Source organism: Antennarius striatus, chromosome 20 (assembly GCF_040054535.1).
Source record: "Antennarius striatus isolate MH-2024 chromosome 20, ASM4005453v1, whole genome shotgun sequence".
Classification (NCBI taxonomy): Eukaryota; Metazoa; Chordata; class Actinopteri; order Lophiiformes; family Antennariidae; genus Antennarius; species Antennarius striatus.
In genome coordinates this window covers 11,663,631-11,675,919 of record NC_090795.1, presented here as the reverse complement: position 1 = coordinate 11,675,919, position 12,289 = coordinate 11,663,631, and the positions used below count along the sequence as shown (strand labels likewise).

At 39.4% G+C, this 12,289-nt stretch overlaps 1 protein-coding gene and 1 non-coding gene across 7 annotated transcripts in view; one reads left to right on the top strand and one right to left on the bottom strand.

The window, feature by feature from the left end:
* Positions 1-12,289, bottom strand: part of arhgap29a (Rho GTPase activating protein 29a) — a 31,529-nt gene that overhangs the window by 13,883 nt on the left and 5,357 nt on the right. For 4 of the 6 annotated variants that reach the window (XM_068343956.1, XM_068343955.1, XM_068343957.1 and 1 more), the window contains exons 3-5: positions 4,046-4,189; positions 759-855; positions 92-164 (exon numbers count right to left, since the gene is read on the bottom strand). In XM_068343956.1, the coding sequence (XP_068200057.1) occupies positions 92-164; positions 759-855; positions 4,046-4,189 (314 nt within the window). Of the gene's footprint in view, positions 1-91; positions 165-758; positions 856-2,479; positions 2,808-4,045; positions 4,190-12,289 lie in introns of those variants that run through there. The other 2 variants (XM_068343959.1, XM_068343960.1) reach the window with 2 other exon arrangements.
* On the top strand, positions 10,420-10,491 carry trnaw-cca (transfer RNA tryptophan (anticodon CCA)). Its single transcript has one exon. It is a non-coding gene; the product is annotated as a tRNA-Trp (tRNA).

Sequence of the window (12,289 nt, the reverse complement as noted above, 5' to 3'; positions counted from 1 at the left end):
TGGTGAATTTGATATGTCACCTGTATGTAGTAAAGCATTGGCCTGAGGTGATGGACAAAACTACACAAAGAAATTATTTCACATTTCTTACCCTGCTTCTCTTAGTCAGGGGGAGCCCCAACACCGATCCATTCTCTACATCTCCCATAAGGAAGTCAGACACTCTGAGAGAAAACACAAATGAACATGTGAGAAAAAGTGAAATTGATCATAGAGCATTTGCGGGAATCAGTTTCAAATGTATCTCTAATCACCTTTGGTGATTTTTCCCTGAAAAAAGGGATTGAAAGGAATATTTCAGCATCTTATTTTTATACTGCCATACAGTTGCAGGTTAACAAATCTATCATAAAAGACAGATTTATGAGGCACTGGACAAATTTGGGGTACCCTTACGTTTATCTCCAGTATGGGGTAAATGATTAGTGTGTTATTTATCCCTTTTGTTGTCTAAATGTCAGCTTTTGTTTGAACACCTTGATACCAGTTATAGAAATGTTTCGTGCGTAAGTAATTTTGCTTCATTGATTTTTTTGAAGTCTAAATGAATCTCTTTTCATATGAGTAGATGTTTTTGTGAATATAGTCCCTTATCCTTTCTTTTAGCTCTTAATTCACCTTATCAGCCCTTCAGACAATTCTATACAAAATTATGTACACAGACAGAATGGAATGCTTTTTTGATTAGAAATAATACAACCACCCGGTCTATAATTTGAAATTACCCATAGGAATTCAAATCAGTGAGTCACACTTACACATTGCCAAAGGTGAATGCCAATGTGTCAATTGAGGTGTAGATCTCTCCAAAAAGCTTCTGTTTGTTGTCCTCATTTACCTCCTTATAGTTCACACCTGTCAAAATGTAATCAAGCATCATTTAGTCAGTTTTGTAGCAGACCTAAACACAGCAGACATCCTGAATTTGCATCGACTTATTTAAGCTGGGCTTGCGCTAGCCGATCGCCACAAGTAAATTCCAGAGTAGATACAAGGTTTTTAGCCTGTGTAGCCAAAGTGGTGTTCTTATTTTTAGGAAAAAAAGGTTCAAACTTACAAATTTTTTGGACTCGCGAAAATCCCCGAGCAATAACATAAGAAAACAAACTTTTTCTCTCTCTAGGCGGCATGCATGCCGACGGAAATAGCCGAAGTGACCCCGAATGCTCCCGATCATTAAACTCTCGTCCAATGAAAAAAAGAAAAGGATTCTATGTTATTTTATTTTAAACCCGCGAATTGGTGTACGACAAGGCGAGGACGATCGATCGAAAGAAAATTAGTATAGTGTTTTATAGTAGATTTTGTGTCTAAACTCTAATTGAACAACAAATGGTGAATGCTGAGAGGGGGTGGGAGTGGTGACAGACCGATCAGAATGTAAATGAAAGATATTATCAATACTTTTTTGTAGTTGTAGACTTTTCATCCCTATGACCAGCAGGAATAACCAGCGATGCATGTAAATGTTTTTTCACCTCGCTTGCTATTTTCACGCCTTTTTAAATTGAAATGAAAAATCATATTATCGAATTAAAAAAACAACCTAAAATGTCTTCTAGTCAAAGTATTGTTGAATCTCACATTCATACCTGCATAAAGTAAGATAGAAATAAAGATAGTTAAGCTTGAACTGTTGACTTTAGTGTATTTTTGTAGGTAAACTGAACAGAAGATTTTGCCCTCAGAATGCAGGAAAACAACACCATCTTCTAAAAAATTTCGTTACTCGTCGGCACAGTGCGCTGCGCCGGTGTCTTGGACACCGAATGTGGCTTTTTGTGGCTTACTCAATTCTTTTATACTGAGCCACAGTGGCTTAGTCATACTGGCTCCTAGTGCAAGCCCAGTTAAGGAATGACTCTCATGGTGTGATTCATCATCCTGTGTATGATGTCATGAAAGAATATTTTTTGAGTCATGCTGTACTTTTTAAATCACACTGTGAGCTAGAGAGAAATTTTCCTCTCAGAACTTCATACATTTACAAAAACTGTTCCTTAAGAGGAATCCAAAGACATCTGTTCCTTAAATCAGAAGAGATAAGCAGACTGCAAGTGTGTATATTTGGCTGTAATCTGTTAAGGCAGTAGTTTCCTGCTGTAAGTCTAAACACAGTGATGACTGAGGATAGAACAGAGGAAAAACACCAGTGTAAATATGGCTGTAATCAGTCCTCACAATAAACTTCCTGTCCTGAATGACCAGAGAGAAAATACACTAGGAGAGATGCTCAGAAAACAAGACAGAACACAAGCAATAAATCAGTGAGGTCACTGACTACCTTGCCGCCTCCATGATTTCCTCTGTCTTTCCTTTATATTAGAACAATGGAGATTTCTAGAGTTCAACAGAGCTGACATTTTTAAGAGAAAACTAAGCGATTATACTTTTTCTACAGAAGTAGATATTTAGACAAGTTGAGGAACGTATTTAAAATGTTTCCAAGCATCTGTAAGTTGTCAATCCAATAACCCACCTCAAAGTTTTCTCCAGCATTCCCAAAGTTTACCAAAATAAGCACTAAACTTTAAAAACCATCCCTATGGTGTGACTAAACTTCGAGTTATCTGCTCAAACACTAAACAAGTTGGGTTCATTGAGGGTTCCAAACGTAAAATCCTCTGTCCCGCAGATGCAGTGTTTGACAAAATCCAAAGTAAAAAGTCGTCCCTCAGATTCAGGAACGCAAGTGTTGAAAGTGGCTTTGTTGAAAAAACGGCAAAAAAATGGATTTTGGTGTATTCCAATGTCCACCGGGCCTTGGGAGCCTCTTCCAATCCCAGCCCAGCTATGGTGGCCGCCACCATTCGAAGCACACAATTCTCTTATGCATTACATCTCCTCCTCTGTCCAACCCCTACCCCCAACAGGACATCCTGAGGCTTTCTGGAATACAATGCCAGTACTCGCTAAGGCCCCAACCAGTGGTCCAAGCGTGGAAGTTACATCATCAGGGAAATATGATATTGTTTCAGGAGCAAACCTCCACACTGTCGAAACAGTCATCAGCTGTAAAGTACTACACAGATTTCAGGTCGGAGAGGAGTTTCTTCGAACGAGTATCACAGGATGACTGAAAAACACTGAAAGGAACAGCTACCTGATATCAGATCATTAATAATTAAACTGACCCCACTCAATCTTTTTTTTTAAGTGATGTCAGAACAAAACACAACATTCTAGTGAGGCTAACTCTTAAAACTACAGCGTGCAGAATATTTGTGTGAATAGCTTTCTGCACAATCATCACAAGAGGGTAAAGAAGTGACCAACTCTGGCCCCCTAGTGGCAGAAAAGACAACAGAGTTTGCATTGTGCACAGAGTTGTGTACAAACTACTTCATTACAGCTATTGTTAAAGGCTTTGGGTTTTTCTTTTTACTAAAGATGAAACTGTTCAAGTCGACTAATACTGATGTTCTTAATTCTGTTGCTATAGGGTTGATCAACTAGATTAGAATCTACATTTTTAATGTTTCTTGTCATAATAGTAATATCATTGTCTAACAAGGATTTAATAAATTTATTCATGTGTACTAATGTCACAAAGTCACATTAGTCATGCAGCCACTCTTTGCATTGCAAATTGAGACAAGGTTTTGCTAAGGGATTCTTGTGTGGCGGCCAAAGTAAGAATTGACCTGTATGCCAGATCTTTATCTCAAAGGGAGATTGAATAAGATTCTTCAGGGTAATTCCCTCTGGCAGACAAAGCACAAAGGACACCTGCTTTTTGCTGCCTCTGAATCAGGTATCAGACTCCCAATATTATTTTGTTGCACAAAGTGTGGGGTTTAAAATACAGGCTGCTGCGTCTGAGGACAGGAAACTACAGAGAAACATTCTAATGGAACTTCGTTTTTAAGACAGGGGAGGAGAGTGTGAGAGGAAACAGTAGTACAGTAATGGAAACAAACTGCCAAAAGAGAGTAAGACAAGCAGAGAGAAACAGGTTAAAAAAAACCCACTGAGGAGTAGTGGGCTATTTTACAGGAAAGCTATGAGTTGCATTTGTGTATTTGTTAAAGGGATATCTGCTCACCTTTGACCCTGGCAATGACAGTTCCAGCTGTACTGAGGATGTCCACCGAGTTTAGGGTTTGGTGTTTATTGATAATGGCTTTCAGAACTCGCAGCAGCTCCCCAAGACGCTCATGGACTGCTTGATGGAGGCAATCCTGGTGCTCTGGAAGATAAAAGTTAGATTTTTCTAGTAACAAAATCTACATACTCAATTTCCCAAAGTCGCAATAAATACATTTCATGACGTTTTTATATGAGATACATTCAAGCTTGCTTTATTATGAAGCAGAGTGCCTGTCTCTTGTCATTCATTTATTTTACAAGCGGTTTATGCGGACCAGGGGGGTTTGATGAAGCCTATCCCAGCGGACTTATGGGCGAGAGGCGAGGACAGGCGAGGAGATGCTCCGTACGCATCACCAATGCATCGCGGAGCCATAAGAAAGATGAACCACCACTCAAGCGCACACTCACACCTATAGACAATGTGGAACTGACCAATTCACCTGAAGTGCATATTTCTGGAATGAAGAGGAGGCCAGAGAACCCGGAGAGAACCGCCGCAGACGCGGGAAGATCATACAAATCCCACATAGTGAGAACTTGAACCCAGAACCTTCTTGCTGTGAGGCAGGACGATCTTTGCATGATCAATTTAATTCCGATACATGCATTATACTCCATTTAGCCAAAAGCTCAATGACATAGTAGAAGTGTCATTGACTTAGTATTTCATTTGCGACTTACGAGATGTTCAAAAAGAATGCACATATAACTCTGTTTTATCCCAATTGGTCACTTTCTATCCAATTTTATTTTTTGTATATGCCCCATATGAAGCATGAAGGGGACTATGTTCTCATTTTAATGTGCAACACAGTGTTGGACAAAAACAAATTCATTAACAATGACTCTAGTTTCCTTGAAACAGTGTCTTCTGGGTAACAAGCACTGAAATATCATTGTCAGCTATTTCATCCATTTGCCTTGTTAACCTCTGACTAATGACATGTTTTGGTGTTCCTTAGCTCATTGATGATAAATCACCGTAATTTAAGATTAACTACTGAATATGTAGCAAGGTAGAGTGCCCTATTGGCGATTATGAATCATCTTTTATTACAGAACATACTGCATTGCAACAGTGATTCTCATTAGTGTCATCCATCATGAACAATAAAACCTCAGCAGTTTGAACTTTGACCAGGTTACAGCATCCACTCCAAGAAGTTATGATGAAATATTTTCTAAAAAAAAAAGAAGAATAATCTGTAAATCTATACATAAGACTAAACTACTGACAACCTGTACCCACTGTGCACAAACTTCTGGTTTATCAGTTAACCAAAGAAAGTATGGCATCTCAGGTATGTGGTTCTACCTATTTACTGACAGTGAGTTCCCAACATTAGCAAAAGGACAAAATGCTCTTCGGTATCAATTAATCTAGATAAATGGTGACATGTCATAGTAGAGGAATGGGGTCATGAAATATTTACTGATTAAAGAAATTATCAAAAGCAGACAAATTCATTTACTATGTCCACTGGTGTTTTTGTTACCTGTAAAATGTTTATGTATATGCCCACACACACACACACACACACACACACACACACACACACACACACACACACACACACACACACACACACACACACACACACACACACACACACACACACACACACACACACACACACACACACACACACACACACACACACACAATGACTACAGACAGCTGAGGACACATTTTGTGCTGACGATCACCCCTGGATTAGCCCCTTCATGGAAAGTGGGATCAGAAAGACTTTAGCTGTCGCCCATTTTTCTTTTATTCATTAGCCGTCTTTTTTAGAGTGGGACAAACAGTGCTGCCAGTGGGGTTAATAATGCTGGGTCGTGTGGCTGCCATTACAATGCGAGCTGAGGCCTGACCCGGAAATCCAGTCAATTTACCAGAAGGTGACAGGTTCTAAATGAATAACAGATCTAATTATAACAACAATAATTGAACGACGCCAAGTGCTGCAAAATATAAAACATGCAGGTCAATATTGGACCAATAAATGTTTCCGGGTGCAGTTCCTCAGACATGATTATATCAGCCAATCACAATTTCCAGACTTTCCACTACCACATGAAACTCTCTATACTAGAATGCCCGTTGTTACTAGCTTTCCAAAAGTTAATCCACAAGACCTGGGCAGTCCTATCCCTCTCCATAGTGACCATGTTCATTTATCTTCATCAAATGTCATGCACAGCCCAGTCTAGAGCCAAGGACCTAGTGCGTTTTGATGACTGAAGCCTCTTATTCTTTTGTTTCAGCTGCCCAATTCTCCACAATTCAGGAAAGGGGCCAGCAGTGCGCTTCAGGCACATTCAGACTCAGTACTTCTATACAAATGATGCACATGGTAAACAGAGAAGGTCAGTTCTTTTGTTGGCAACCTAGACTAATGGGTCACCTGAAAAATGACACAAGCAGGTGACAAACTGTGTCAAGTAATTTTGAAGTTGCAAAACACATATATACATATATTAAGGCATTTTGTTGCCATTACAAATTTTATGAATGTTACATTCTAATTTCAACTGAGAATATTAACACAAGAAATTCAAAGATCAAATCACAGCTATTTATGCAAACCGATTCAAACTGTTCAAAACATGCTCATCCAACGAATATACAGGGAGTACTGCAAGGAGAAACCAGTCTTCCCAATGATCTGATCTCATCTTTATACGTGGACCCCAACCCACAATATGTTGATATGGGTCCTATTTCACAATGAGCTGTTTCAATCACTAAGCCCTTAATTGGTGCTGGTCAGTTCAGATCCCATTTATGGACATTATCATTTCAATGACAACATACACACAATGGCCTAAATCACCCCACAAATGTTATACACCCCATTCATTGACCGAGTAACTGAATCCCAAGTCCTGGAGGCATCAAGCCAGAGCAAGCTAGAGGTTTATTAGGGACAAGCCTAAACTCTGAGGAATGGGTTTTCCTTTGCAAACCTCTATGGGATTCCATCTTCAATGGCAGTTGTGTGGCCTATTGGATCATCCTAAATAGAGGCTAATTAGCAAGGCATTGTGGTTGTGTCCACCAGCTCAGCAGGACACAGAATAATGTACAGAGCCTGATTATTTAACCCTTCAACTACCATTCTGGACAAGACACAAAGAGAAAAAGGCTTGTTCCCACCAGAGAAGACCAGTTTAAACATCTGACAAGGGCGTTTTCTTTCAGCAGTGATATTCTCACTTTAAGATAAGACAATTTGGTGTCAGAAATTTTTTGGAAAAAAATACAACAATAGAAGATGGTTAAAATCTGGTAACTGGCAAAGAAACAAACACGTTGCTGGAATTGCTGTTCAGCCTTACTCATGAAAGACCAGTGAGATTTTATGTCTGAATGTATTTGAGGCCCGAAAACTCACTATTGTCCATGGGGCCACTAGCAAACAGAGTGACTGGTCGTCTCATGGGCCTGCCACATGAAGCATTTATGGAACAATAAATCACAAGGGCAGCTTTTCGCATTTCACGGGAAAGGAGGATTGGAGTATGTGTGTGTATGTCTCTTTGTCAAAGGATGATGGTTTAGTGGCATAAAGATTCCAAGAACTGATGGGGGAGGAGTTCTGGTAGGTATGGTGTGTGTGCTTTTTGGATGGAGGGGTCTATTTGGGATAGAGCTCTCCCCCATGGGATTTGTCCTAAACTTACCCCTGCACCCCACTTCCCTGCTTCAGTGGGGGTTATGAGAGAGGCAGAGAGTGGAGACATTCCTGGGCATAATAAGCCCTGCTGAATGAAGGCTACAGGGGGATCAAGCTCTGATCCTGATGAGAAGGAGGTTGCAGATCAGGAGCCGCTATGAGTTTTTTACTTCATTAGCATCCTGGAAACTCCAACATTCCAACCTCTTGTTTGGAAGTGAGTATGGGAGTGAGGGGTGGAGGGGGCTCTATAATGAAAACATTATTGGATCATTCACCATCGAGATGACACCTCAGTAATAAAATCTTCTGATGCTGTTGTGGAGTAGCAAGTCTCCAAAACTTTATAACATACAGTATGTACGTATAATATGATACAGTATGTTATAAACCTGGGTACTGTATTTACAAATGAAGATAGAACATTTGTAGCATTAGCACTGGGTCATTTTCATAATTAGAATGAGCGTTTTACGCCAATGGATGAAGGGGTTTTTCAATTCAACCATGCTGCACACTGATGTTTCTACAGTAGATGGAAACAGATTGCAAGTCATTGCTGAAAAAGATGCTGATACTTTTTCTTGATGTTTAGCCCTCAGAAATTCACTCACTTTAGGGACTTCAACAAAGGCTGACACAAAATGACTTTGCAACATTCCTTTTCGCTCTGGCCCTAGCTATGCTCAGTCATGCATTGAAAATCATGGGAGCAATGTATTATTTATGCTTCAAAACATTTGAGGGAAGGGAGGTATACTTATTGTCACAAAACAAGTGTGAAATCACTAAACATGTCACAACTGGGTTTTCAAAAGTACGATGAGATGGAAGAAACTCTTAGCAGACATGGATAATAGGATGATGGACAGGCTAGCTATGACCAACTTCAATCAAAACATCTCAATGTCTCCCTTCCAATCTGACCAGACTAAGATCTCCCAGCTACTCGCCCCAATAATCAAACAAGGAATCTGTATTGATAGTGTTTCAAAGAATTTATGTATTCCTTAAAATCTGTGATTACACTATGTTTCAAGGGGCATTTTTCTTCAAAATGGTTCCACTTAACCTTTAACTTGTGGCCATTGCAATGGGTGGCCCATGAACCCCTTGATATTCCCCTCCCCAACATACTTCTGTCCACCTCTTCTGACACACCACCAGCAGTTCCCTGTAGATTAGCAGATTACATGAAGTCAGTTAAAAGCAAAAGAAAAAAAAAACCTCACCACCCTAGACCTCTATGCTCACACTAAGGTATTCCCTGTTGCTTCACCTTTCAAGCTCTTTTTCCAATGACTGAATGCAGTTTATAAAGAGAAAGCCCAAAGACAAACACACAGCACTCTGCACCTAGGTGGCAAGCTTTTATATCTCAACTCTGCAGGGTACAGCTTTGTTAGTCTGGTTAGCTCACAAACCCAAAAGTGAATGAAATATTCAGAGCTAAAAAAAAAAACTAGATAAAAGACTGACTACTGAGGAAAAGTGGCAAGATATAACTCTATATTGCAAACATCAAAGACAAGATAATAATGATAATCATTATAGACTGTAAGATAAGTGGCATTATATTTTAGAGTTCTTACTACTAAACAGAAATGTTCACCTACAGATACTTTCCCCCAATAGTCGGCAGATAAATGATAGTGAGTGTGAAGGATTTGGTTTTACCCCTCTTTCATTTCTCTTTGGAGCTGTCTGTCAAAGTGAGGAAAAACAGACAACCTTTCTCTCTGGATACAGCCCCCCACATCACCACCGCCTACTGTTGATGCAAAGTTCTGAAGGTTGGCATTCCAACTATGCTTTCTTTAAGAGAAGCTCAAATCCCCCCACCGTGCAACCCCTAGCTGGCAGCCAAACTAGTCAGGCATTAAGATAAAGAGACCGCAGTGCTCCCCAAGCTGTGTAATGCAGGGAAAGGAACATCAGCAGGCCAGAGAGCTGGGAGAGCTGCCCAGCAAGTACAAGCCCCTTCAGTACACCTGTCAAGAGGGCAGAGCTGGGAGGTGCTGGGGTTGGGGGCAAACACAGCACTGAGAACAAGAGGACACTGTTTAACTTTACTAACATCCTAATCCTGAGAGAATGGATTTTTGCGTTTGAAAGCTTTCGCTGGAAAAATGGGATTGGGACAAATACACCTTAAACTGAAAGAACATTCCCAATTGGATGACAAAGTAAAACATCTTATGAGTTCAAGAAAAACAACCTCTGTGAGCACGAGGCACTGTTTTGTTTCTTGCCATGGTTACAATTAACAGCTTGAGCAGAGAGAGGCCTTAAATGGGTGTGAAGGTATCCAGGGCTGTTAAGGCAATGTTGATCTCCACCTGCCAGTCCTTTCATGGGTCGTAAACATGATAATGCCAAGAGGCCTCCAGCGTAAATCAGCTCTGTTTCTATTGCTGGTTAGCAAAACTGTAGATTTAGAAGCTCAAATTCCTCCCAAATATACTGTTTGTTTTTTTAATCAGTATAGAGAGGTCAGTTGAACAGAGGTTGCTTATGCATCACGTGTATTGACAGGTTCAGTCACACTCAATAGACTTCTTATTTCTCTGATTCTCTTTTTAAAGTACAATCACACCCAATTTTAGTCTAACAAGACAAGACCAGTTGTAGACAGGACATCCCTCAAGACCTCGTGGCGCAACGGTAGCGCGTCTGACTCCAGATCAGAAGGTTGCGTGTTCAAATCACGTCGGGGTCATTTCTTTGAATAATTTCCCTTTGGGATCTATGAAGTATTCTTCACTCATTCCTTTGGAAGGGAATTGCAAATAAAACATTAATTGAAATCAATCAGAAAATAAGACCATTACAATACAATTTGGAAATTACCCCACTGTGGGACGAACAAAGGCTTATCTTATCTCATATCTTACAAAGGTCGAGAGACTTTACCTCTGACCATACAGTCAACAAATCACGGAGTAGGATGCAATCTGGTTTCTTTAATTAGTGAATGGTTCAGTCTCATACTTCAAGGACAATGAACAAATGCTGTCCTAAAATTTGGAAATACAAAACCCTACAAATTTAAAAATGTCTCTGTATTTAAGTGAGGTCATTCAGATTGCTGGGATCTTTGATTTTTTTTAAAAGTAAATTTGGATTTAAATAATTCACGTTTATTTGCTTTGTGGATCTAGCATGATTCAAGTGTTGTGGAGTAAACTTGACTCTGATAATAAATGGGTTACTGAACATAAATATGCATTAAAATAGATCAATTAAAGACTTTTAATTCATGCAAATTGCATGTAAATGTTGATCAACAATTTTTAGTAAGATTAATGTTTGCATCTTTAATTCTGAACTTAAATTTGAACCAATGGGTGTTGATTTAATCTTACTCTTTGCTCTGAGTTACAAGGCACTCTTCTACATCACTAATGTAAGAAGGCACCAGTGAGGAGTGTTTAATGTAACACCCAAATCAGAGAGCCCGCATTCATGTGTAGTGTGGGAATCCTGGAGTTTCATCTCGGTGTGTGGCAGATATAAAGTGCTCCTTCAACAAAGCTACCCTGGCAAAAACAGAACCCATAACCATAAATCTTACCAGAGGGAAGGAAGACAAGACACACAAACAGAGAGATCCTTTAGGATACGACTAGTGAAAAACCTACAACCCTTCAGTTGTAGATGGATAATTTAACATGACAGGTAAGCACAGTTTTGCCACCTATATACAGCAATATTTAAATACAGAATTAGGTGGTGGTACTCTGCATAGTGCTCAGCAGCAGGGATAAATGGACCAACCATATGTCACAATGCCTTTAATCATGGTGAGCATGAGTCCAAGAATTAAGCCCTAGCCCCGCATCAACTAATACTGAGATAACATCCACCCTTTTAGATGAACCCAGAACAATTACGATAATGTATTAAATCTAATTAGGAAGCTCGGTTACAACATATCTACATGTACATTGTCATTAAATTGAGATCTTAGGAAATTGTAAGTCAGAGAATGTAACTTGATCTTTGAAGACAACTTAAAACTATCAAAAGCAAGTTGTCTTGTGCTTGATAATTTACAGTGGCATTACAAATGGTCACAGTAAAATAACCATAAAAGGAACTTTTTGGAGGCATGATGAAGCTTGCAGTGAATCTCAGACTTAGTGGGATAGACTGTCTAAACAGAGCACAGTTACAGTCATTAAGAAAGTCTGGGATGGTAAGTGAAAAGCCTAAGGATGGCTAAATTTAGGCTGGTATTTCACAAGGGGTGATTTAGTACACAACTCACTAAAATAGCATTTAGGTTTTTTCAAACAAGCAAGGACAGACTCACTTTCCCACAAAGCATTACAGCAGATTACTCCTCAGGTTTCCAAAAAGATAAAAAGTACTTATGTCAAATTCCAAATCTTTAAAACACATTTCAATATAGCTACAAAAATAAAGCTGAAATACAAGTTAGAGAACTCTGAAACCATTGCATGCACAGTATAATTTTCATTGCTGCAAACTGTTTTGAAGAGACAAAAAACTAT